The sequence below is a fragment of the Notechis scutatus genome, chromosome 4 (genome assembly GCF_049901735.1).
Source record: "Notechis scutatus isolate UNSWTSFEM ecotype Mainland chromosome 4, rNotScu1.2, whole genome shotgun sequence".
Classification (NCBI taxonomy): domain Eukaryota; kingdom Metazoa; phylum Chordata; class Lepidosauria; order Squamata; family Elapidae; genus Notechis; species Notechis scutatus.
This window is the reverse complement of record NC_142012.1, coordinates 109084044-109111623: the sequence shown is the minus strand read 5'-3', so window position 1 is coordinate 109111623 and position 27580 is coordinate 109084044. Positions and strand designations below refer to the sequence as shown.

Sequence of the window (27580 nt, the reverse complement as noted above, 5' to 3'; positions counted from 1 at the left end):
AGGCGAAGTTAGGTTTTACTTGACCATTCCCTTGCCTGTGTCTCTTTGCCCTTCTCCCAAGGTCATTCGCACATGCCATTACATGCTGCCTGATAAAACAGTGCTGTATCAAGTGCCATCATTGTAATTCCATTTCTTGCTGAAAACAGAAATGCAACACACGTTTGTGTATAGGAAGGAAGGAAGGAAGGAAGGAAGGAAGGAAGGAAGGAAGGAAGGAAGGAAGGAAGGAAGGAAGGAAGGAAGGAAGGAAGGAAGGAAGGAAAATAGGAGAGAGGGAGGGAGGAATGAGGAAAGGAAGAAGAAAGGAAAAGAAGATAGGCAGAAAATTTCAACTCCAAAATGAAGCAAGCCTATTCCTTTCCCAATATCAGTCTTTTATCTGACAACTACGGTAAATGCCATCCAAGTGGGCTAAATATTCAAATGCCATTGCAATTGTACACAATCAAATAAGTAATAAATAATTCCAGATGGAATTAATTTTTACAAGCAACATGCTTACAAAACTAATGTTGTGAAACTAGTATGTGAGAATTTGACTCCAAAAATAACTGTGAAATTGAGAGCAGTACTGGAGATTAAGAAACTGGCTGGACAGTAGAAATAAATAACAACGGAAAAGAAGATGACACAAGCAGAAACAAAGACAGGAAGAATGACTAATGAAATATTCATATATCATTTTTTTTATATTATTTCATATTGTACCCTATCCAGGGGCATGAAGGAGTTGGGCAACCTATAAATTTTTTTAAATGCATAAATAAAGCACATTTGGGGGGGGGGGAGTTACAAATCCATACTCAATGTATGGGAAAACTTCCTTCCTTATATGACACAATTGAAGTTGGTAAGATATACATTGGGGGGGGAAATTGATAAAGTGTTATTTGAGGGAGATTTTGAATTTAAACCAAGCCATATCATTCAGGAATCATTACAATATAAGTGAGGCACATATCTATGCTTAGAAGTAGACCTTGTATCAAATAAACAGTTTGGTACTCTCCATATGTTTGGATTTCAACTCATATCAGACGTTCAGTTATCATAATTGGGCACAATCCATTGGGGGCAGAAAGACCACGTGACTTCCATTGGATTGGGCCCAATGAGAGGTGGTATTCAGCAGGTTCTGGAGAGCCAGTAGCGGAAATTTTGAGTAGTTCGGAGAACCAGCAAATACGACCTCTGACTGGCCCCACCCCCATCTATTCTCTGCCTCCAGAGTCCCAGCTGATTGGCTGGGTCTTCTTTTGTTGCTCTGCACAGGAGAATGGAGCTGGAAAGCAGGTTAGTGGGGTGGGGAGGGAATGGGATTTTGCAGTAACCTTCCCCCAGGAGTGAGAAGGGAATGGAGATTTTGCAGTATCCTTCCCCTGCCACTCCCACCAAGCCACGCCCACCAAGCCACGCCACACCCACCAACCCACAGAACTGGTAGTAAAAAAAATTGAATCCCCGCCCAATTATGATTTAAGGACGTATTAGAATTTCAAGTAACTGATTAAGCAGTTGTTTCCACACTAAGTTTGTATTATGCGGATGCCTCACCTCATTTGTGTAATTTTATGATTTTGGGGGCCAAATATGAAATCTTCCAAGTGCAAAAATATTCTGCTTTCCAATCATTTCTTCTATGCTTTTCTTTCTAAACTCACTCCCTGGCAAAGCTCATTTATGAGAAAGAGACAAGATAAAGACACAGTGCCCATCTTTCGTAATCTACAGAACCTCTCTGGAAATCACCTACTTTTTAATTTATTTGTTTATCTATCAATTTAGTTGTTAGCTTGAGCAGTGGAAAAAGCTCAGTTGGAGACATTTTTCAAATAAGCCAGGAATTGACATTTTTCCTGAAGCTGTTGAAAAGCTATGCAGAGAAAATAAATAAATATTATTATTATTATTATTATTATTATTATCATCATCAAATTTATGTGCTGCCCATCTTGCAGTTCAAGGTGACTCTGAACAGGCTTACAGCAAGATCAAACATGCGAACATCAGACAATTGTAAATATAAAAAGAGACTAAAGTTATAAAAATTAAAATAAGCTAAAAAAAAACAACCCAAGAATTTGCAAGGGAGAGGTGGGATGCCTTCTCTGTTACTTGCACCAACTACCTCCAGCCAACAGCTTCTCCTTCGTGACCCTGTGCAAGCAAGTTTTAAAACTTTTCCTGAAATGACGCTAAACGGTAAAGAATAATTAGTTCTAGAATCGTACATGTTGGGGGATTGTTTATACCAGGTTTAAATCAGTGGCATTAAAAAATGAAAACCTAAGTACAAACTAATAAATCTCCGTAGAGATGGCTGATTGATTTCGGCTCACAAACTGGCCAACTGGAATTTTTCCATACTAGTCTGTCCAGAAGAGCAGAAGGGCAATTATGAATTTCTGAAAATCTCTTTCCCCCACTATGGTAATAATTCTGCTGACAAAATTAATGTCTGTGCAGAGCTGGAATAAAGCTTACAGAAAGATTGTTTAGGTTCTGGGCAGGAACGAAAAAATGCAGTTCTATTTTTCCAAACAAAACAGAAAAAAATGACAAAGCTAATATAAGCCCAGAGTCAGAGAAGGTTGGAAAGCTAACCAGCTGCCTAGAGAGGTCTGTGTTATTCTTCCTGATGAGCAGATAAAATATTTTTATTCAGGCAACCCTTCAATGCCTGGGCTGTTTTGCTGGCTGATGTTGCTTGTTTTGTTAATGAGTTGCTTTAAATTTTGTTTTTAACTGTGCTTTTTTAAAAAAAATATTCATTCAATTGTTGATGGCTTTGAATGCCATTTGTTAGAGTAAAAGCAAACTATTAAATCAAACAGACATAAGCCAGTGGGATCAGGAAGAGCATTGCTGGATGCCACAGATGGCAGTGCTTTTGAAGAGAAAGCATGTCAATATTTAGTTCTATTCCAGACTGGCCAACCTCCATGTTATAATTCCCCAAATACAACATCCAATACTGAACATCACATGTGGAGAAATTTATCTCGCCAGTTTTCTTTTCATTAGAAAGGGCAATCGCCTATGGCATTAACCACACTTTCTCTCACGCACATAATCATGGACATGTTTCCTTAGGGAATTAATAACTCAGTTCTCAGGCAGAAATGGCCCCATTTCCATCAGGAGGTTCATCCAGTCTGTTAATAGCAAGTAACTTGATAGTGGCCTGCTCGCCAGTCTTAGCTGTGATTGGAACTGCAACAAGAAGACTATCTGCCCTTAGTATTGGACTAACAGCTGCTTCCTGTGACAAAGCTTTCATGTAGGGGAAAAAAAACTCATGAAACTGCTTCAGGGTTGCTGCTAGTCAAACAGCCATCTGTTTTTAAGTGGGTTGTACAGAACTAGGAAATCATTCAGTTTCACTTTCTACCATATTCATTGCTAATTAAATTCATTCTGATCTACGTGCAAACATTCTGGTAACTGCTGTTCAAAAAAATAAACTAACCCAAATTCTTTTCCATCTGGACTGATCAATTAGGTACTTATTTCCTTCAGGAAGAATATCAAGGGACCTATCCTTACTATGCAGCATCTTGTTAGGAAAAAGAAAGAATGCTCTTCCAATTCAATATTACAACTCAATACAGATTCTATTGAGCCTTTAGAAGTTAAACAGACAATCTACCTGGAGAGACACATTGCAAAAAAAGAAGTTGAGACTTTGGAAAAAGTGCAGAGAAAACCAATTGGGATGATTAAAGTCCTGGAGACTAAAACATATGAAGAATGGTTGCAGGAACTGGTTATGAGAACTGGTCTGGAGAAAAGAAGGACTAGGGATGACATGATAGTAGCATTCCAGTATTTGAGGGACTGCCGCAAAGAGGACGGGGTCAATTTATCTTCCAAAGCACCAGAGGTCTGGACAAGAAACAATGGATAGAAACTAATCAAGGAGAGAAGCAACCTGGAATTAAGAAGAAACTTCCTAACAGTGAAAACAGTTAACCAGTGGAACAGCTTGCTTCCAGAAATCATGGGTGCTCCATTACTAGAGGTTTTTAAGAAGAGACTGGACAATTTGAATAGAATCTTCTGCTTGAGCAGGGGATTGGACTAGAAGACCCAGGAAACTATATAGGAAACTATAGACCAATCAGCCTAACATCAATACCTGGGAAGATACTGGAAAAGATAATAAAAAAAACAGATCTGCCAACATCTAGAAACAAGTAAAGTAATAACTAGCAGTCAGCACGGGTTTGTTAAAAACAGATCATGCCAAACCAATCTTATTTCATTCTTCAACAAAGTGACTAAATTAGTAGACCAGCAAAATACTGTGGACATAATATATTTAGATTTCAGCAAGGCATTCGATAAAGTAGACCACAACCTACTTCTTAGTAAGCTAGAAAAAAGTGGAATAGATAGCACCACCACTAGATGGACTTGCAACTGGCTGGCAAACTGTACTCAACGAGTAGTCCTTAATGGGTCTAAGTCTACATGGAGGGAAGTAAGCAGTGGGGTGCCACAAAGTTCCGTCTTAGGCCAGTACAATATCTTCATTTAGATGAGGGAATAGAAGGGGGACTTACCAAATTTGCAGATGATACTAAGCTGGCAGGAATAGCTAACACCCAAGAAGATAGGCTCAAGATCCAGATGGATCTTGACAGACTAGAACACTGGGTCGTATCTAACAAAATGAAATTCAATGTAGGGAAATGTAAAGTCCTACACTTAGGCAAGAAAAACCAAAAGTATCCATATAGACTAGGTGAAACCAGGCTCAATAGCAGTAACTGTGAGAGGGATCTTGGAGTCCTAGTAGACAACCAGCTAAATATGAGCCAGCAGTATGCAGCAGCCACCAAAAAAGCTAATGCAATCCAAAGTTGTATTAAAAGAGGGATACAATCAAGATCACTCTATAAAGCCTTAATAAGACCACACCTAGAGTACTGCATCCAGTTTTGTTCACCACATTATAAAAAAGATGTTGAGACTCTAGAAAAAGTACAGAGAAGAGCACCCAGGATGATTAGGGGACTGGAGGCTAAAACATACAATGAACAGTCGCAGGAACTGGGCTTGGCTAGTCTAATAAAGAGAAGGACCAGGGGAGACATGATAGCAGTCTTCCAATATTTGAGGGGCTGCCACAGGGAGGAAGGGATCAAGCTATTTTCTAAAGCGCCTGTAGGCCAGACAAGGAATAATGGATAGAAACTGAACAAGGAGAGATTTAACCTGGAAATAAAGAGAAACTTTCTGACAGTGAAAACAATCAACCAATGGAACAGTTTGCCCTCGGAAGTTGTGGGAGCACCATCACTTGAGACTTTCAAGAAGAGATTGGACCGCCATTTGTCAGAAATGGTGTAGGGTCTCCCGTTTGGGCGGGGGGGTGGACTAGATGACCTACAAGGTCCCTTCCAACTCTGATTATCTGTATCTGTTGATTGATTGATTGATTGATTGAGACATTAATTTCTTCTGCATCTATAATCCCACCAGGCATGACTCTCCTCAGTGTCCATGTTACCAAGAGAGAATGGGAGACATACACTTGGACATTTAGAAAGTCTACATTCTACAAAGTGACTATATGATCACAATGTTTCTTCCAGAAATCCCCAAACCACACACTTATAACTGTTTTAAGTCATTCTGTGAATGTTTTTCATATCCATCAGGATTTCATAAGCAAAATCTGGAATCATATAGCATCCTCGAGTGAAAGCCTACCATATAAGTGTCCCCAGCATTGTATACCTGAGGGATTGCCTTGTCTTCTACCCGATTTCAATTATTACATTTGAAAAGGATGGCCTTTTAATAATTCACTGAGTAAGCAGAAAGAGAAAGCTAATTTTGTCAGCAGAGGAATCCTAAAAGCTTTGTGCTTAACTAAGTTGAGACACCTGAGATGGAAGCAAGAGGAAGGATGTTTCTGCTGATGGTGCCATGAAAACCAAAATAAAAATGAATGGGCAGAAGCTTGCAGTTGTGGCCTGTAATGCTGTGTCATGTTTGTGTTCCTGCCAAGAACTATCTGGCATATAGTTGCCCCGAACGCCAGTTTGCATCAGTTCTTGAAGAAAAGGCCAAAGGAGATACACTTTATGAGATGGAGAATGAAGATTGACCAGATAAAGAAAAGAGGTTCTATATTAAAAACTGAAATTATTGATCATAAGGAAGATAATGAAAGAAACCAGTGAACAAGATATTTTGCCTTGAATAATTTTCAGGCTCTTGCATATAAAATAGTATCTAAGCCGGAGTCCCCAAACTTGGCAACTTTAAGACTTGTGGACTTCAACAGATAGCTGGCTGGAGAATTCTGGGAGTGTCTACAAGTATAAAGTTGCCAAGTTTGGAGACCTCTGATCTAAGCCTTTTGGGGGATTTATGGGTGACAGGTTGTGGAACCATGGGCAGGATGGGAGAAGAAAATAAGAAGAATATGACTATGCCAGGCAAGAATTTGGGATTCACTATAAAGAACTGAGGAGAATGAAAGGTTACCAACTGACCTATCAACTAATGAAGTATGCTATTTACTAGCAGCAAAGTTCATTATAGATTTAACTTATCCCCAGTAATACAAATTCCTTTCTGTTAATATATGTGGGAACAAATTATACTGCCAAAAAAAAAAAACATTGCAAACATATCAGCATGGACTTTAAAGACCTAAGGAGGAAGTTTAGGACCCTGGGAATTCAAATAGTAGTTCATCCATCCTTTTAGTGCATGGAAAAAGCCTGAAAAGAAGAATGTTCCACATAAATAACTGTCTGAGGAAATGTAGCTAAAAGAGATTTAATTTTCAGAACTATGGTCTGAATTATCCATGTGATAAACCTCTGATGGGTTGCAGCTCACAAGGACTGGTAAAAAAAAATTATGTCTGGTTGAAGCATGAAGAGTTTGAGTAGAAGGGTTTTAAATTGAATCCTAGGGGTAGGAAATGTAAATCCTTAAAGTAAAGATCTCAGATAAGGATGTATGTACCATAGAAAGACATGGGAATGTCACAGTATACTTTGGCCTAGTAAACTGCTAATTGAAAAAAATCAGGAAAAGCTTTGGCTTAAAAGTTCATGACCTTCAGAACTATACACCATCTCAGAGCACAGGAAACAATTGAAATCAGCTTGAACTTTTACAGGAAAGCAAACATGATTTCATAGATAAAAGAGTCCTAATGGGATGAATTCCATAATTGGAATACAACAGTTGAAGAAGACACTGTAATTTGTTCAACAGAAACATAGAACAGGGAAGAGGACTTCCGTTGGATGTTAAAAGTGTCCATTGTCAGCTGATAGGTCCAGGGAATGAACTTGGAATTTTTATAAGGACTTAAAATACAATAGAACCTCTGATCATGAATGCTTCTGACCATAACCAAATAGGGTTCTGACCAAAAAACTCACAATTTTTTTTTGCAGCCGATTTCCCCTTCTGCGCCATTTTTTTTTTTTTTTTTTTTGTGAGCGTCAAATTTCCAAAATTAGGTTCAGGTCACAACCAAATTGGGTTGGAACCAAAGTTATGGAATGAATTATGGTCATGACCAGAGGTTCTACTGAAAGTGGAAGAACAAATTCAGGTAGCCCTCAACTTACAACAGTTCATTTAATGGCCGTTCAAAGTTACAACAACACTGAAAAAAGTGACTTCTCACCATTTTTCACAGTTATGACCTTTGCAGCATCCTCATGTGATCAAAATTCAAGATGCTTGGCAAATGGTTCATATTTATGACTGTTGCTGTGTCCTCAAAGTCCTGTGATCCCCTTTTGCGACCTTCTGACAAGCAAAGTCAATGGGGAAGCGAGATTCAACTGGGTTGAAAGATAACAACTGGGTTACTAACATACCAACTTCAGTGATTCGCCTAACTATGGCAAGAAAAGTCGTAAAATGGGGTAAAACTCATTTAACAAATGTCTCAGTTAACAACAGAAATTTTGGGCTCATTTGTGGTCGAGGACTACCTGCAAAATTAATATGGTACGTTTTATTGCCTGAATGATAAGGAAAAAATGTGGTGGTGCCTTCCAGAATACAGATCTATGAAAGAGACATGTAGGGGAAATTTAACCTAACATCTATTGGGAAGAAAACCTTGCTAAGCATGGTCCGACCAGAAAATTCCCAACTTATCTTACAGGCAATTTTCTCTTTAGAAGTTCTCTTTATAAGGAACAAGATCAGCTACCCCTGAGCTGGAACCTAGGGATAGGGAAGGCTTGACTGAGGAAATGTAACCAGCAGAAAATTAAGGGGAACTGACCATTTATTTTAAGGGGAACTAAAGCTGAATTTTTTATTGTTCAGTCACTCAGTCACGTCTGACTTTTCATGACCCGATGGACGTCATTTCAATAGAACTGTCTGTCAAGAACCGCATCTTTGAACTTTTGTAACCTTAAGCTTATGTCATTTGTGACAGTGTCTAGCCACCTTGGCATCTTTTTCAATGGCTGCATTTACTCAAACACATATCATCACTTTCAAATAATAATAATAAAAATAGCCTAGATTCCAAAAAACTTTAAGACCAAAGAAAAGCAGGATTGTCTGGCAAGAATATTTGCCAGAGAAAACAGCTGAAGAAGGGTAGAAATTCTTTTTTAAAAAGACATCAAAGCCACTATTGCAACAATTCCAAAGAAGAAAGAAGAAAAAAGAACAGCGGAAGCCGAATAGAATAGAATAGAATAGAATAGAATAGAATAGAATAGAATAGAATAGAATAGAATAGAATAGAATAGAATAGAATAGAATTCTTTATTGGCGAAGTGTGATTAGACACACAGGAAATTTGTCTTTGGTGCATATGCTCTGGGTATAACTACAGAAAAAATAAAATACTTTCATCAAGAAGCATAAGATACAACATTTAGTGATAGTCATAAGTTATTAATAAGCAATCAAATCATACTAGGAAATAAATAAGACAATATAAATTGTAAAGATACAAGCATCATGGTTATACTCATAAGTGGGAAGAGATAGTAATACAGCCTTAGTAAATAATTTGACAGTGTTGTGGAAATTAGTTGTTTAGCAGAGTGATGGCATGTGGGAAAAAACTTTCCTTGTGTCTAGTTGTTCTGGTGTGCAGTGTCATTTTGAGGGTAGAAATTGAAACAATTTATGTCCAGGATGTGAGGGCTCTGTAGATATTTTCACAGCCCTCTTTTTGACTCATGCAGTATACAGGTCCTCAGTGGAAGGCAGGTTGGTAGCAATTGTTTTTTTCTGCAGTTCTAATTATCCATTGGTCTGTGTCTGTCTTGTTTGGTTGTGGAGCCAACCAAACAGTTACAGAGATGCAGAAGACTGATTCAATAATTCCTCTGTAGAATTGAATCAACAGCTCTTTGGGGCAGTTTGAACTTTCTGACTTGGCGCAGAAAGAACATTCTTTGTTGTGCTTTTTGATGATGTTTTTGATATTGGGTATCCATTTTAAGTCTTGAGATATGATCGAACCTAGAAACTTGAAGGTCTCTACTGTTGATAATGTGTTGTCTGTGGTGGTAGTATAGTAGGGTTTCTCCTAAAATCTACAATCATATCTATGGTTTTGAGTGTATTTAGTTCAAGATTGTTCTGGTTGCCCCACAAGGCTAGTTGTTCAACCTCCCATCTGTATGCAGATTCACTGTTGTTCAAATGAAACCAATCATTGGTCTCCAATGAGACCAATCTCAAATGAGACCAATCACCAGTATGGTTATAGTTGAGATCACTGCAAATCTGAAGATTAAAGAGGGACATGGAAAGATAATCAAAGAAGGATATATACAGATACCCCAGAAATATAGGTAGAGTGTATAAATTCAGAAATACAAAAAAGGAGAATAACAATAAGGATTTGGTAGCTATTAGGGTATAAAAATTCAATTAACCCCTTGATAGCAGCAAATACTTCTAAATACACATAGGTCTTAAACTATGAGTACAATAAGAACCAGAACTTCCATCACTAAGTGATGTGATTGGTGAGCCATGCCTGATTTTACAACTTTTTTTTTGCTATAATTGTTTTTGCTTGTCAGAAAAACTCGGAGAAGGTTTCAAATGGAGATTATGTGACCCTTGGAACTGTAACAGTTACAAGTACCGGTCATAAGTCCCCTTTTTTTGGCATTCAACTTTGAATGGTTGTTAAATGAATGGTTGTAAGTCAAGGACTACCAGTACAGGAAAGAAGGGAAAGGAAAGAAAAATATACTAGCTACTCAATAAAAATTGGGTGTGGGGGGGATGCTAATAACAACAAAAAAGACAGAACCATTTGATTTTTATTTTGGTTCATTCTTCTTCAATGTGAAAATATTGTTGCAGTAGGAAATTGTGTAAAACGGGATAAAAAGATGGGTTTGAAGCTTTAATTAATAAAATGTATGTAACTTATATATAACAATTTTTGAATAAGTTGGATCTCGAGACACAGGTAAATTGCATTATAGGAAATCAAATGAATTAGCTGATGGTCTGGTCAATATTTTAACGAACCTGGAGACTAACAGAGAGCCAAATAACTGAAGAGGTGCAGATGTTGCCCTTTTCTTTGGTGGTGGGTGGAATTACAAGAAATTACAGAGCAGTCAGTCCACTATTGATATTTGGGAGATTTTATTGTATAACAAAAAGTAGTTAATCTGTAATTACTTTGAAAAAAAAACCCAATGCAGTAATTACTAGACGTCAATGTGGATTTGTCAAGAAAAGATTTTTGTGAGACTAATCTTGTCTATAGCATTTTTGTTCAATAACTTCCTTAGCAGATTGTGAAAATGCTCTGGATATAATATATCTTCATTTCAATAAAGCATTTGACAAAGCACTTCATGACATTCCAATTAAGCTGAACTGAAGGGCATGACAATTAAGGGCATACATCTTACTTCACAAAAACCCTTACCACAAGAGTTGTTTGATGGACTGGAATAAGGTATGTACTGAATTTACTGCTGCAAGGTTCAGTTTGGGATTCTTTATACTTCAATATTTTTATTAATGATTTGAAGGAACAGCTAGGGCAAATCATGTCAATCAAATTTGCAGATAGCACAAAAGTAGAGTAATATTGACAGGTTTTAGAGAATTGAAGTACCAAAATAATAAAATTTGACAATGTTAACAGAAACAAAGGTTTTTGCATACAAACTAAAATAAACAAGGACTAATATATGGTGGAAAAACAGCTTACTAATAATAATGGTGAAAGATAACTTGAAATAGTAATTGAATGGAAACCGAATATGAGTCAAGACTGTAATGGGGCAGCAAAAAGGCAGCGCAATTTTAGGCTAAGTTAGTAAAAGTATAATTTCAAAACCACAGTAAACAATTATTGCATCTTACTATGTTTTAGTGAGATCGGAGTAACACACCATAAAAAAGTTTCAGAGAAATTGGAACAAGTTCAGAGGAAAATAGCAAAAATTATCGGGAAACTTACAAATTAAGTCCTGTGAAGAGAGATGGAAGTAGCTGGCCCATAAAGAGTTGAGAAACTCTTCTCAGGAAGGATAGTACTTTTATAATACAAGAAAGATGTTAGAGAGAAGTAATGATTTGTCCCTTTGTTGGAAGTTAAAACCCACTCCCTCTTAGAAAAATGAAATATTTTAGGATATACTAAAAAGGCAGAAACTCAGCCCTCTCTCACCTTTGTTAGTGGGCCCTTAAGGCCAGTCTATTCTACATAACAAAGATCTACCTCCTTCAGACAGAGCCATTTAATTGCCCTTCATTGCACCACCCACCAAACTTAGCACACAGACAATCTACAAAGCTAGCTTTAACCTCTGTCAGCAACCAATCAGGATACTCTTCCTGTGCCCCAGGAAGTTCAAAGCCCAGAGAGGGCAAAAAACCCACAGACTCTCAGCATCTCCTCCCTTTTCAACCAGGCTCTCCAAGCCATGTGGTCCTGTTCATCAATAAACCATCTTTCCAAGCAGATTCTATGCTTCCAGTGTCTTTTTCCCCACTTGGAAATGAACCCAGAAAGATATTTCTTCCAACACCTTGTTGCAGAATTCAGGTCACAGTATAATGGAATATATACAGGAAAGCAGAAGTGTATTTGTAGCACAGGGTTGAACTGTAGGGTCCTTGGTGCTGTCTGAGCTTGGTTATTTTCCTGCAAACCCCACTCTCTTCTAACACTGATGATGTTACTTAGTTTGATAATGAAACTACCAAAGACCTCACAATTACAGTAAGATATATTGCACTCAATAGAGTATTCAGAAAGTCCAGTTGCCCCTTTGCACCTTTGGGGCAACCATGACCTGGATGGTTGAGCATCTCCATAGACATTCCACTCAATAGTTGGAAATATTTATCTCGGTAGGTAGGTGGAGTAACCCATCAGATTGGTAGTCTCCTTTTCGCTGCATCTGCTCAAGCAGAGACTAGCAATCTATCAGGGATGATTCAATATATATATTTGTCTTGAGCAAGTAGTAGCTCTTTTCAACTGATTTTGTATATAAAGCCTTGAACAGAGCTAGTCTTCTCTGCTTCATAACCACTTTCATCTTGCAGCTTGCTCTTGAGTAACACTTTTATTGAATACTTTTCTTGTTTTATTCATCAAATTTAAAAAGGACTCCAGACTCCAGACAGCTCTTCTATGTCTTTTAGCATTATTCCTATCAATTAAAAAACAGATAAGAAATGGATGAAACAGTTGTACTAAGTTTTTTTGTTGTTGGTGGTACTAAGATTTACCTACCTGGAAGAATCCTTGGAAATCAATCAAATTCAGAAACATTATATTTTTCCAGAATCACTACAAAACATAATTTTTAAAACACTAAAGGAAGTTTTTATGTAGTACTTTATATGGAAATGTGTTTATTATTGGACTATAAAACAGAAACCAACATCATCTAGTTGTATATATGTCTAACATACATCAATATTATTATATTTGTTTGGTATATAATTTTTTGTCATTGTTAATTTGTTTTGTTATTCCCTTTTCTCTTTGTTTGTATTTTAATGTTTGATGCTATAATCTAATAAAATTTTATTTTAAAAAGGGTTAACATCCTTTCTCAAAACAGAAGAACTTTAAAAAAAACTTTTATAGAGAAAAATAAGCACAATCATACCACTTGTCCTGCTTTTAAAAAGTCTCTCCAGAAAAAAATTAAATTGTATGGCATTCAGGGCAAATAAAAATGATTCTCTATAACCATAATCATAAATTGTTAAACATGCCAATTATATAGAAAAGAAAGCAGCTCTGCAGACAGTCTGTCTAATAGGTTTACTCCAGTCAATATACATGTAGCCACACAAAATTTTGTTTTTACTTTCATTTGGGTATTAGCTACATCCATTAAAAGAAAACATTCACAGAATATCTGCTATGTTCATGATCTCAAAAATGCAAATATAATAGCTGAATATTGACTATCTGCCCTCAAGTGCTTAGCTGGAATAACATTAATCTCATTTTCATTTCTGTGCATATGAAGGTTAATATTAGAGTGCATGGAGCTTTATTTTATTCATAGCTTCTACTGCACTGTGAATACAAAACTCTTCTATCAAGCATTTTAAGCTTGGCCCACCATTAAGGAAGAAGTTGTTGTTTGCCGACAGAGGAATAAGTAGCAAAGAAGTATATCAGTATGTTTACTCATACCAAAGCTCTGAATAGGTTTGCCAGATGTTGCTGAAGCAATTAATCAGCACTGAAAGGATATTTACCATCTATCTTAGAGACAAAAACAACAGTTTCTTCTAACCAGATAAGCAATTATCTGAAGCAACATCTTGGTTAAGACCAGAAAACCAAAGTTAATTCCACCTTTACACTCCAGAATCAACTATTGGAAGATACTCAGTTTGTCTTTTGCAAGCTATCTTTATCTTTTTAAAACAGAGTAACAGCTGACTTAGCATTTGTAACCCACAGGGCTTCCAAATATGTTGCAAAACCCCATGTTGGGACAGGCTGAGTGAGCTAGATAAGTTAGTAGATCAAAATCCTAAAGCTGGATTCCCGTCAGGCACCCAGAACCATAAATACGGTTATAGATGCTCTTTTGATACCCATCAGTCTCCTTTGTATATTAAAAGGATTTTTTTTTAATGGGAAGCTGCCATGCTGCAAATCAGCAGCATCTTCTGTGTAAGTTTCAAGCGGATTCTATTCAATAAACTTCCTTAAAACTTCTTTTTTAAATAAGGGCATTTGCATCTCATTATATAGTCCTAGAAAAAAAAAAAGACAAAAGTGATCTGAAGTATAAGGTCATGTACTTTAGAAGAGGAAATCAGATGGGGCAACAGATCTCCTTTGATCCCAAGTCATTTTGCCAGAGGATCCACAGGATGATTTTACAAGTACAAACTTGTTCAAAATTAATGTATTAATGACCAAGGTATTAATGCCTGTCTGAAGGGCTTTTTTCCCCACCCACCCTCAATCTAGATGGGTACAATTGGCAGACCAAACATATTTGTAGAAGACCAGCTTCTTGAGCAGAGGTTGCAAGTCCAAAAAGCCCTCCAAATTTTGCACTGGTCCCAAAGGTAAAAATGCAAGCCCATTCAGCACTTTAAGGTGAAAATAACCTGAGTCCCCAGTTCCTGGTATAAAGACCCACAGCCACTGAGTCTTATAGCAGTTCCACTTAAAGTCAGTCCTACCCTGGGTCCCCACAGCCTCCAGATATTCAGACAAGATCTTAACAGTATCATCTAATTGACTGAGGTCAAGATGTACAACCTGTTAAAAAAAATATGGCCAGATTGGTTGTATATGATGGAAGCTGCATCTCAGCATGGTGTGCTGCCTTTGGAGGGGGTGGTGGGAGGAATTCTGTTGTGGATGCTCACTCACAGCCAGTCCAAAATTCCAATGCAACATTTTACATCTGGGACAGGAAGTAGTGCACAAATCAGAAATAGCTTTGAACTTTAATACAAGCCCAAGAAGGAAAAAAAAACAATTAAATATGATGTGACTTGCTATCATTTAATCAGAGGTGATATTCAGCAGGTTCTGACCAGTTCTAGAGAACTGATAGTGGAAATTCTGAGTAGTTTAGAGAACCGGCAAATATCACCTCTGACTGGAGATTTTACAGTATCCTTCCCCTGCCACGCCCACCAAGTCACACCCACAGAACCAGTAGTTAAAAAATTGAATCCCACCACTGCATTTAATGTATATATGTTGTATAACTGCAATCTAAACTGAGTACTAAACGCTATCTATACTGCTTAAAAGTTGTCCAATTAGAGGATAAAGCTCTTTAAATGAAGTATATAATTTTAGATGATCCATCCCACACATGGCAAATTGTTGGAATCGCTTTGCAGAATAATCCAGCTAGTTGGAATAACCCTGGGATAAGTAACCCAATAAATCTTGAGCATTTTGTGATTGAGATTTCTTATATTATTGCACAGAAGGGAAAGGTTGTTTTCAGTCAATAAGCTCTTCATCACCTGATAGATACCATTGTACATTTATGCTTACAGAGTATTATCTGCAATAGTATCTGGCTGTCTTGTCTTTTATCTCTCTCTTTTGCAATTGTCTTGTATTTTTTTCAAGCATCAAGATCTTCTCCAGTCACTCCTGACCTCACAATACTACACTTAAGCATTATTTTCATTATTAGTCAGCAATCTACTTTATCTAGAACTGAACAATTTGTTCTTTTTGTAGTTCAAGCCATCTAAACAGTTCAAATCAGTTCAGTTCATAATGCTATGTGGTTGTTAAATTATTCTGCCACATCTTTAAAAATAACAGTGATCATTTCCTTCTTATGCAGAGAATGAAAGAAGGCACCCAACTACCTTCCAATTACATCCTACCATCACTGAATTCAGGAAGTGATGAACATTTCCTTTATTATGTATCATGTAAAGTATTGCCTATCTTTCTTGGCCTGAATATTAACTTTAATTTTGGTAAACAATGCCAATAAATTGTTGGTTTTGTTGATGTTCAACTGTTGTCATATTCTGAGTACAGAAATTTTTTTGCCTGTGTCCGTGTTGGCCAAGAAAAATGGATTGTTAGTTATTCCCTCCTTTCCTCATTAAAAAAAAATGACATGTTTATATCAGGTTTCCAGCAAACCTGCAATAGTACTTCTTGGCTTGAGTTGTGTTTTCAGCACTAGGCAAGTGACGTACGGCTCTACAGCTCTATTTCTCCTTGTATTCAGAAACAAGACTGCAGTTGTGAAGAACTAGTATCCAGCTATGGTAATGGAAAGAATGAAGGCTAGCAAGCTGAAAATATGTTTGCTCAGGCATCCTATGAGTTCTATGGAACATATTCACAATCAAGTTTCTATGGGCGTCTGCATCAACTAGCAATTGTACATATAAATCATGGAGAGAAATAAGGTACTTGTTTTCCTTCTTTGAATTTGTTCAAGAGGAATAACTTTTTTTAAAAAAAGTTGCAGTTTTTTCAACTCTATGGAACCAAGTTTCACCAAAACAGGAGAACCTTGTCTCAAATATGTTATTAAACTTAAGGTACTAAACTAACTAATATTTAAGAAGAGAATTTCAAAAACAAGATGCACCCATTTTGGCTCTTCCTTGAAGTGATTTCAGTTCCAGCCACAAATTTTCATCTAGCCCAACTGAACATAGCAGCTGGTTAAAGTTGGAATTAAGAGGACTGTTCAATAAATGAAGGAAGATATTTTCTTGATAAACCCAAGTATTTTTAGCCCCTTTGTAAAAGCCGGTATCAGTGCTATATATTTCAACCAAAAAGATACAAATAAAAGCTTGTAATTATAGACTGATAAACCATCAGATGGATTCGTGTTGATTATAACTTTATATCACTTTTTTTTAAAAAGACCAACTATAATAAATATTTGCAGCAGCATTTCAGCCTCATATGATCCTTTCAAAAAAAAACCAACTAGGAATGATATGCAGAACTAATTTAGATGAGGATGTTGTAACATCTTATAATATAATCCTTCAAATAAATGAAAATTAAATACAAAATTAGTCCCTGTCATAAATGCTGGATGAGAGATACCTCAAACTAACAATACTTTAAGAGTTCTGCCAATTTCTATAGATTATCAATTTCTAATACATTATAACCATCTTTTGTACATTTGTAAAATTTCTGGGTTACCTCAAAGCAACACAAGGTTTAAACTTTATAATAATTTATAAACTTAAAGCATTATACTAAGAGGACAAAAATACCCTTTAAATTAAAAAAAAGAAGAGCAGAGCTAACCTCTCTGGAAAACTCAAAGAACAAACCAGCTGAAAACTAAATATATAAATTTTCATCCAGTTTTACTTCCAATACATTGCCCTCCTGAATCCTTCTGATATTGGAATATACAAATGGGCCTCATAACATTGACAAAGTATACACATGTACTCTTTCAGGTATTTTGCCCTCTTATCATTTCAGTCTTTATTGGTAAAAACAAAAGTTTTGAATTTTATCTAGGATAAAATCCAAGATAAATTAGTCTTGATCCAAGACTAATATAATATATCAGAAAGCAATATGGCCACCGCATATCATTTGGAGTTTCCAAATTTTTTCAAGGGCAGATTCACCTCATAATAACCACATATCTATCAGAGTTTTGGTGGGAACACTCATCTCTCTGAGAAATAGTCTAACAAAAGAAATACTTGTGTGGCCAGCTATTTAAGGGGCAGATACAAGAAGCTGGCTTCTGCGCTATCTGTTAGGAGGAACACTCTATTCAACCCGTCCTGAGAGCAAGACCAGAATGAAACAGAAGCAAGTGTCTGGTATTTATCATCCAGACAGCAAATGAATTCTGATTTTTTTTTAATTGCTTCAATCTGTTCTTTGCAAATTGCTTTGAAAAAAATCACTGCACTGAAAGGTGTAATATAAATATCAATCTTTACTATATATTACACCTGATTTTACACACAGTAGTTTCATTTTTATAAGCAGGTAAAAATATTTCAGAAATGCACAGCTGTTATGCTTATAACTTCTCTTTAGCATTTGTATAACATTCAGGACAAGGCTTCACCTTGTTCTAAAAAAGCATGGTGAAATGAGGCTGAAATCTGAGACTATGCAGTAGTCCAATTTGGACAATTACATTGCAGTTTAAATAAACCAAAAATATTCAGGAAGTGTTTGCCAAAACTACTAACCCTTCCCCCTTCAATATGCTTGGAAGGAATCATGGTTTGTTAGAACTGGTGCTGGAAGTTCTAGTTATCAATGTTACAAGTCATCAGCATACACTAAAGTTTGGGTTCAAATCCTGATTTTCTCCATACCTGATAAAATATTTTCCCAAAGTAGACAAAAACTGTGAACCACAATTAAACAATGGGTTTCTGCAACTTGTTTAAAACAAAAGGGTCCAACACCCATCTCAACAGACTAAGCCAAGAAACAATAATTCAATGTAGCAAATGAAGAGAGAATAAATATGAAATCAGACATTTCCCAGATCCAAATCTAGTGTTCACTATAGTTTTTATTTCTCATATTTCTCTCATACAACCTGTTCTATCATTACACAAGAGAACCATCCCATAGTAACCCCGATTGTTTCTGTATTTAACTTTCTATGGTATGCTACAGCATTATTTTTAAACAGCTACATTATTGTTCTAGTTCAGGAGTTCCCAACCTGGGGTGCTCACACCCTGGGGTGCGAGACGATATTCCAGGGGGTGCGAGAAAAGTCCATGTAAATAATAGGATATTGGCTATATGTTGGCATTTTTATTTATTATGCAATGGATTAACTTTGTTGTCATTTTAGAGTTAAGTATCATTATTTAGTGGACGTTACATACATAGCTGAAAAGATTCAATCCTACCATATATTTAACGCGTTCAGTAAGTTCCTAAAGTCTAAATTTCAGGGGGTGTGAGGTTCGAGTTAAATTTTTTTAGGGGTGCGGGGTGAAAAAAAGGTTGGGAACCACTGTTCTAGTTTCTAAAAAATACAACAAAGGCTTAGCTGCAAAGTTTTCTAAGTTTTCCTATTTAAGACATTTAAATGTAGGCACAGCCTGCCACAGTTCTCCCATTCCTAACCACACAGACACAAATCAAAGGTGAGTATGTAGCACCACCTTCTGTTCGATACAGGACAAGCACATATTTACTGAGGAAAACAGCAATTCTAAGCCACTGAAAATCAAGGAAGTAATCTTTGTTGTCTTATATTTATAACTTTCAAGCTGCTAAAAAATAAGTTATAATGGCCAGCTGTTCCGAGCATTAAAACAGGGGTCCCCAAACCTGGCAACTTTAAGACATTGCTGGCTGAGAAATTCTGGGAGTTGAAGTCCATAAGTCTTAAAGTTACCAAGTTTGGAGACCTCTGCATTAAAAGATAAGTGGGAGCACGAAGGAGAAAAGGGTGTACGATTTCCCAGCATTAAAAAAAGGGATCAATTAATATAAATTGGGCCCTAGTGGTCTACTCCCACTAGCAGAGAATAATTTTCAATATTTATAAAAATAAAACATACAATACATAAAAATAGAATCACTAAGCATTAATTAGCTAAGCTGGTTGTGCAAATTGTTCTAGGATAACCTCGTTATGCCTTCTTTCAATTCAACCATTCAACTAATAAGTTCAAGAAAACTTTCCAATAGGAAGGGCCAGGACAAAAACTAGATTTGGTTTCATCTAATTTAATTCACGTACAGTGAATTTCATTACTCCCCAAATATTGAACAGTTTTTTTCATCTGTCACATTAAAAAAAATATTGTAATTTACAGGCATTTTAGAAGCTGCAGTCAGGACTTCTCATGTCCCTCAGCTGCATATTATTAAATTAAAGATGGAGAACACCTGGCCCATTTACAAAAGCCCTTTTAAGCAGCTGCTCAACCCAGCTGTAACAGCTTACCCACCCTAACAAATGTCAGTAAAAGCACATTAAAGAGTGAACAAAGATAAAATGGGTGGTGTTCAAAACAATTATCAGTACTACAAAATTTTGGGGAATGTATAAATAACTGGAAATAAACTATAAAAGGAAGAGAGAACTATAAGGCGGGGGCAGGGATCCTTGGTGCTCTCTGAACTTGGTTGTTTTCTTGCAGATATTTCGTTACCAAACTAGCACTGATGATGTTACCTAGTTTGGTAATGAAATGTCCGCAAGAAAACAGCCAAGCTCCGAAAACACCAAGGACCCTTCATTTGAATTCTGAGCTACAAATATTCTCTATCAGAGAAATATAAATCTAAAAAGTAAATATATACAATAAGCAAAGGATTTTGAAGCAACAGTCGGTTTGGCCTGCTTGGTTGTGGTGGGGGGAAATGTCAAAATCTGCAAAATGGCAGGTGCAGTGATACAATCTGCATCCTGCCTGTTTTGTACCTGTGCCGATATCATGTAAGTGTAAAACAGGGATGGAGTTGAGATCACAATGCCATGCCTACCATTTTAGTTCTTGAATCTTACTCCTTGCAGGTGCCAACGAACATAATAAATAATTTCATAATGCTGACACCTTTGTTGCCATCTTGCCCCACAACTAATAACTCATAATATAATTTCAAGAAAGTTTTCTATGACCTGTGTTACAGAATTTGTTCTTAACAAATGAGCATAGCTATCAATTGTTCCTGTCACAAGCATATAAACATTATCAGAAACAGGGTGATAATTATCAATTGTTCAAAATGTATTTTGAAAGGAGCAACTCTCTCTCTCTCTCTCTCTTTGTGAGTGTGTGTGTGTGTGTGTGCGTGTGTGTTCTCTAACCTTGTGGGTTGGTTTCCGAATATTTTGTTACCAGGCTAGGTAACATCTTCAGTGGAGTTTAGGGGATGTTAGTGTTCTTCTGTTTAGAAGGGCTTCAGGTGCGGGTGTGTCAAGTGAGAGTCTTGTGATGGGCCAGCTGTGAGTCATCAGTGAGTCTTGGGACTGGTCTTGTGATAGGGAAGTTACATCAGATCAGGATCATTGGGAGGTGAGCTGCTGGTGGGAAGGGGGGTTGCGTGGGTTGGTTGAGGGTTGGTGCTGTCTCTGGTTGGCTGTGCTGTTGATTTGGATTCTGAGGGGTTCGTAGGCTGGTGATAGGTCTATGTGTCTGTTGATGGGAATTGCTTGTGGAGTGCCATCACAAGACTCACTGATGACTCACACTGACCCATCACAAGACCCTCACTTGACACACCCACACCTGAAGCCCTTCTAAACAGAAGAACACCGACATCCCCTAAACTCCGCTGAAGATGTTACCTAGGCTGGTAACAAAACGCTCGGAAGCAAAAATTACAAAGTCAAAACTGAGAGATATGGCAGCAAAGCCTGTTGCAGCCATTGTCTCAGCAACACTGCCATACTTTAAGGAACTTGTTCAACAATGAGCCATCCCGCAAAAGGTGGAAAAAAGAGAGCTTCCTGCCATAAGGAAAAGGAAAGCAACTTTGGCTGGCCTTAACACCAGAAGAATAAGGCAGGATGTATGCAGTAAATCTCCCCATTTCTAGAACCAGAACTACTAAAGAACACTCCCAGCCAAAGGATTAGCGGTTCTGAGCAAGATACTTTTGCATTAAGAAAGAGTAGACATTTTCAAAATGTGATTTAAGCAACACAAAAAATTTGCTGCTGGGAGTTTTCAATATGAATCCTGATAATGAAATTACAAATCCCATCTACACTACCTTCAATATTATTCATAAAGCTTTCATCTGCAGACTCAAACATAAATATTGGAATATTAGTTTTAGAACCATACTGAAGTGCCCGCTGATTTATAACTTACAGAGTCACATGCCTAGTAATGCACACACAGAACCAGTAGGTTGTTAATTTATGCATGTGCTAGTAATGAGAAGTTGCCTGTATTTCATCCCATTTGATCAGTTTTTATGAATTGGTACTTTTTTCAAACAGTAAAGCATTCTAATATTGCCTTTGCTCAAAACTAGGATTTCTTTAAAGTTTACGATCATGATCCTCAACAACTAAGATTTTAAGTCTTGGTACAAAATGAAAAAAAGAATATCCATAATTTCTTTTTAATGAAAAGTTTCATTAAATGTAATATTTGTTACAGGGAGGTATATAATTTATACTTTGGCTGAAATGTAAGTAACTATTCAAATTACAGTTCATTAAAAGAGACTGAACAGTCCACGAACAGAAAAAAGGGAACAAAATTTAGTCTTCTTTTTTTCCCCTTTAGGTCCATTATAAAATTAATGTTTTAGTTTGATCTTCAAGGGCTGCTTTTCTGTGGCTGAACAGAGCCAAAAATTAAATAAACCAAGAAGGATCAAGCTGAGCTAGTGCAATACCATGCTTCAGCTACAGCAGTTTGCCATCTGATTACGGGGACAGCCTTCAAACAAGACGCCTTCAAAAAGAGAGGAGGGTTTTGTGGATAATTTCAATGCACTCTCTGATCTCGTCTTCCTTGATCACTAGTGGGGGAGCCAACCGGATTATATCTCCATGTGTCGGCTTGGCCAGCAGTCCATTGTCACGGAGTCTCAGACACACTTTCCAGGCGTCCCAATCTTCAGAAAGATTAAAAAGAAAAAGATTGACAATTTTTCATTAGAATCCAAATCTAACACAATATGAAGCACACAACAAATACTGTGTTTCCCCGAAAATAAGATCCTGTCATATGGCCTGAGAGTGGACCATGGACCGGGGGTTGGGGACCCCTGCTTTAACATAATGTGATGAAGGTGTGAGGGTAGCGAGAGAAAACCATCTTGTCAACACCCTGATTCCCATCCAAGAAAGATGGAAGGACTCAGTGAATATTTGGGTGTTGCTTTAGAACTGGTCCTGCAAATCTTCCTTGAGAGAATGATGAGATGGATTTTTTATCGCAGTGATGTGAGGTAGCACAATATAATGATCATTTTACCTTTAGTTTCCCGAATAACAATAGCATTCAACAATCCTTTTCCTCTGACTTGAGTGACAATATCTGATGGAGTCTTCATCAGCTCATTTCTCAATATGCTGCCCATGATGTCTGCATTTTTAACCAATTCTTCTTCTTCAATGACCTAAAATAATTTTAAAATAGTTGAAAAGGATGAACACTGGGGATATCATAATGATTTCAATACGAAGTTTAATATGGAATGGCGCTATAATAGGCAATCAAGAGATTTCCAAAATTATGCATGTCTTCTTTCAAAAGATATAAAACAAACTATGTAGAATTACTCTGCAGCGTTTGTTACTGTCTCAAAATCTGCAGGTTTCTAGTTATCTAAATATTCCAGTATATTAACAGATGTTTTCATGAAAGCCTCAAACCCCTACTTGCATACCTCAAGTGCTGCCATGGCAACTCGGCAGGCCAGTGGGTTCCCTCCATATGTAGAGCCATGTTCACCAGGTTTTATAGTGAGCATAATTTCATCATCACACAGAACTGCTGACACCTATGAAAGTAGCATGATTGAAAAAAAAAATTTAGAAATGAAACGTTACTTTGCTTTCCAACATCCTTTCAAAATATTTTGATGTCTACCACCTAAACACCTACTGTATACAGCTAAAGGTAGCAACATAGAGCAGTTCCTTTCTTATGTTAATTCAATGTTTTGTTGCCATATTGCTTCCTGTAAAATGCTAGTGCTGCATCTGCTTTTAGCAATATCTTGGAAAAGTGTCTTGGATCAGCAGTGCTAAAAGTTTCTCCAATTATTTCTGCTGCATCCCTAGCCAGTGCCAGCCCAAGCCATCCACTATTTATTTATGTTTTCAATTTTTATATGCTACCCATCTCAAATCCATGCTTAGCACAACAGTGTTAAAAGAAAATCTGAAAAAACAATCAGACACGTCATAGAAACAGCAGCTGAAGTAAAAACAGTCTCATAAATCTCCAGTCAACATAACCAAAGTATGCATTCAGCCCCACCTCATGTCCTTCAATTCTTTAAGATTTTATGAAAGGCCATCAGGGTCAGAGACAATCTAATCTCTCAGGGAATGATATTCCAAAGGGCAGGAGCCATGACAGAAAAGAATCTCTTCCTGGCCTCCACCAGACAGCATTCCTTAGCAGATGGATCATAGAGAATGTTCCACCATTTCAATCTCTCCTGTTCAACTCAAGGCTGTAGTTCATTTCCAAGTTACCCTTGGAACCCCAAATGATTCACCAAGCAAGATTTTGATTTAATGCTAGGCTTGGAACTAAGTCCCATTGAGTTCAAGGAAGCTTCTCCTCATGGATTTGTCTCAGAAGTTACAACCCTTCACACAGGTTCCCGCTCTTTTTGAATTCAGATGTATGTATCTATTTTGCCACAAATGCACGTCCATCAAGGATAACAGACTATCTCAGTCCCTATAAAACTAAAGACATACTTAAAATTCTTTTCTAATAAATTTGATCTTATTTAAATCCATGAAACTTGTAAGTTCCCTATTCATGTTTTCTTTTTTTTCTCTCTCTCTCTTTTTGCCTTTTTCTTTGTTCATCTTTCTTTTCTTTCTTTTTCCTTTCTAAAAAGTGTTTCATGAAAATAAAAAATATATAATTCTTTAAAAGCTACCTCTGTATATACTGAAGCTCTTTCTCAGTATATAGGAAAGATTTGTGAAAGTCCTGCCATGCTATAACAACTTCAGGGTAGTAATGTAGTTCAGCATTCTACAAATTATTCTTGTTATAATTAATCTTTTCAAAAATTCAAAAACAAATTCAGAGTATGTAAAAAAAAAACAGTACTTACAGGATAAACACCTCCAGACAGTGCCTTTCCAAGCAAAACAAGATCGGGTCTAACATTTTCATGATCAACAGCTAACATTTCCCCTGTTCTGGCTAATCCAGTCTGAATTTCATCAGCAATAAAGAGCACCTGTTAATTATAAAGAGAATAAAACAAAAGACTCCTTTAGAAATTAAAGAATTAATATTTCTTCAACAAGCAAGTTTACTCTAATATTCCAAACAACTCTATTTCAAGAAGCTAATATAATCATATCACAAAGAAATATATCTGTATTGCATAATTCTTAGTGAGGGGAGGCATCCTGGAATCACCACTTTCAATATTCAATTTTGTTTCTGTCTGTCAATCCATCAATACAACTACCGATGGCTATAGACCATATTCTATTGATTTATATGGTTAAATTAATACTATTAGAGCTGTACAGTGGTTCAGATTTGTGAGGGGAAAGGTGGTTTGGAGGTTGCATTTGTCTGCCTGTTATACCTGTTGGCAACTGCTTAAGGAAACTGCATCTTTTATGTGGCTCACACGGCAGCAGTCGTGACCACTTGCACCAAACCATTTTTTATCTTTCAAAACTGCCACATGGCCTAACATCTGCTGGTTAAAATCATATATTTCAAAATAACATATCCCATTTATAAATTTAACTGATTCCATCTGTATACTGTATACAGACCATTCTCTCAGTGCATATTCGCCTAACAGCAGAAAGAGCAAAAACATGATGGAAGCAGGGAAAGGAACAGAGGATGAAAAAGGGAAAACAATACCCAGATGGATAGGGGAGGGGGAGGAAGGAAGGAAGGAAGGAAGGAAGGAAGGAAGGAAGGAAGGAAGGAAGGAAGGAAGGAAGGAAGGAAGGAAGGAAGGAAGGAAGGAAGGAAGGAAGGAAGGAAGGAAGGGATCTAAAAGACTAATCTTCAAAAATACTTATGCATTTCATTAGAAACAGTGTGAAGTCCTTTATAGCTCCTGCTAACCCTTTGTTTTAACTGTATACAAGTTGATAATATGTGCAAATTTTTATCTGAGCCACTATTATGCAGCTAAATCTAAGAAACTTGTTTAATATAAAAATGCCAGTAACATTCAACTATGCTGTAACCAAAAGTAAACAAGTTGTTAAAATAGCCCTGTCAACAAAATGAGTTAGTACAGGCAGTTTACTAGTTGATTAGAAATGGGTTAAACTCCAAGCTTAACACATAAAGCATACTCTTCTGTCTGCTTCAGATAGGCACAGAGCAGATAAGATAGTAGAGTTGAGTAATGTTTCACCTTTGAGAAAAAGATTCCAACAGAACAACACAAACATCACTACTGAGAAAAGGGAACACTGGTTTTTTTTCAGAATGTGTTATACTATTAACTCCAAGGCATTTTGTTTGTTATTTTATACCTAAAAATGTAAAAATTTTATACTTTAAGGCCTCAGAAGCTTTAGGGGAAAGTTTTTAAAAGTTGCCATCAAATTATTAACTCTGATTAAAAGAAAAAGGGGAGATTATAAAATACATAGGGAATACTGTATTAATGGTATTTAATCAAAGGTTCTGTCAATTTAAACACCCCGAAATTAAATTAAAACCAATTTTAGTTTTATGTTCTCACCCTAGCCACGTTTATATCCTGCCTTTACCTAGTTTTGAGAATGCAGCCTCCAGCCCAGAAATAGCTATGTTGTAGCCCAGTAATGGGTTTTTAACTCTGAATATAATAACAAAATCCAAAAAATATATCATTTTAGATATCACGGAGTACTGCCAGGCGGTATTCTAATGTAATAGCAATAGAGAATTCCTTCTTCTGCTCTAAAAGAAATCATGGTGTTGGTTAATTACAAAGCTTGGCCACTTCCTAACGTTTTAAGTATTCTCATTTTAGAACATCTGACAAAGTGAATTGTTAGTTCATGAAAGTTTATGACTTTTTATGAAATTTGCTAGTCTGAAAAGATGTTACCAGATCTCTTCTGATTTTTGGCTACCGCAGACCGACATGCTCTCTTACAATGCCTTTTTGGTACAATCACTTACGTTGTGCTTTGTGCAAAGTTCTCGCACTCCTGTGAGATAACCTTTATCAGGAACAACCACACCAGCTTCACCTTGAATCGGTTCTACCATAAAAGCTGCAACATTTGGATCTTGAAGTGCACGCTAAAAGGACAGACACATTTGTAGAGTAATCAGAATCATTAAACACAACTCAGAAGAAGGGAGATTCTAGTCTTGGATAAAAGCTGCAACCAAGGCATACTGAGTCTTATTTCTGAATAGCTGAATTCTGAAAAGCTCATACCAGATTCTTTTAAATGCAGGTTTCATTCAGTGCAAACACACAAGCATATGTCATCATCCATGTAAAGAATTTGATTTTGTGGCACTTTAAATTAACAACAGGTTGAAATGTTCTCAATGTGAGAAATGCACAGAATAGCTTTATAAAATGAAATGCTCTTGGGGGGACGACTGCATTAGTTTAAACAGTACATGAAAAATACTGTATATGCCAATGGATAGCCCTTAACATTCTTCTTCTCCAGTTCTCAATGGTAAATTTTTGAAAGGCACATTTCTCCCTATACTAACTTTACCAAAAGTTGAAATTTTAGTTAGGAATAAGTGAAACTTGTAATAAAAAGGTGGCCCTTCACTTTTGCCTCTCTTCTTCCTCAATCTCTGTTTCATGTACTTTTTGTATCTGCTTTGCCTTATTTTCATTTTGCTTTACTCTCCTTTGTGCTGGTATTATTCACCCTCCCTGCCTTCTCCCCAAGTTGAGAGCCAGCATCTCAGTCCCTCACCATGAATCACATTCAAATTGGCGTAG

General features: G+C 36.8%; 1 protein-coding gene and 1 long non-coding RNA gene across 3 annotated transcripts in view; both read right to left on the bottom strand.

Annotated features, from left to right (window-relative positions):
• LOC148130861 (uncharacterized) overlaps window positions 1-18762 on the bottom strand; it is a 45008-nt gene extending 26246 nt beyond the window's left edge. The window contains exon 1 of the long non-coding RNA XR_015749382.1: window positions 11465-18762. This is a non-coding gene — a long non-coding RNA (uncharacterized LOC148130861). The remainder of the gene's footprint in view (window positions 1-11464) is intronic.
• Window positions 18763-22031: 3269 nt separating this feature from the next.
• The window catches only part of OAT (ornithine aminotransferase), a 24200-nt gene continuing 18651 nt past the window's right edge, over window positions 22032-27580 (bottom strand). For both annotated transcript variants that reach the window (XM_026669109.2, XM_087964345.1), the window contains 5 exons: window positions 26785-26907; window positions 24740-24868; window positions 23324-23437; window positions 22909-23053; window positions 22032-22546 (listed from right to left, as the gene is read on the bottom strand). In XM_026669109.2, coding sequence (XP_026524894.1) covers window positions 22386-22546; window positions 22909-23053; window positions 23324-23437; window positions 24740-24868; window positions 26785-26907 — 672 coding nt within the window. In that variant the 3' untranslated portion in view covers window positions 22032-22385. The remainder of the gene's footprint in view (window positions 22547-22908; window positions 23054-23323; window positions 23438-24739; window positions 24869-26784; window positions 26908-27580) is intronic.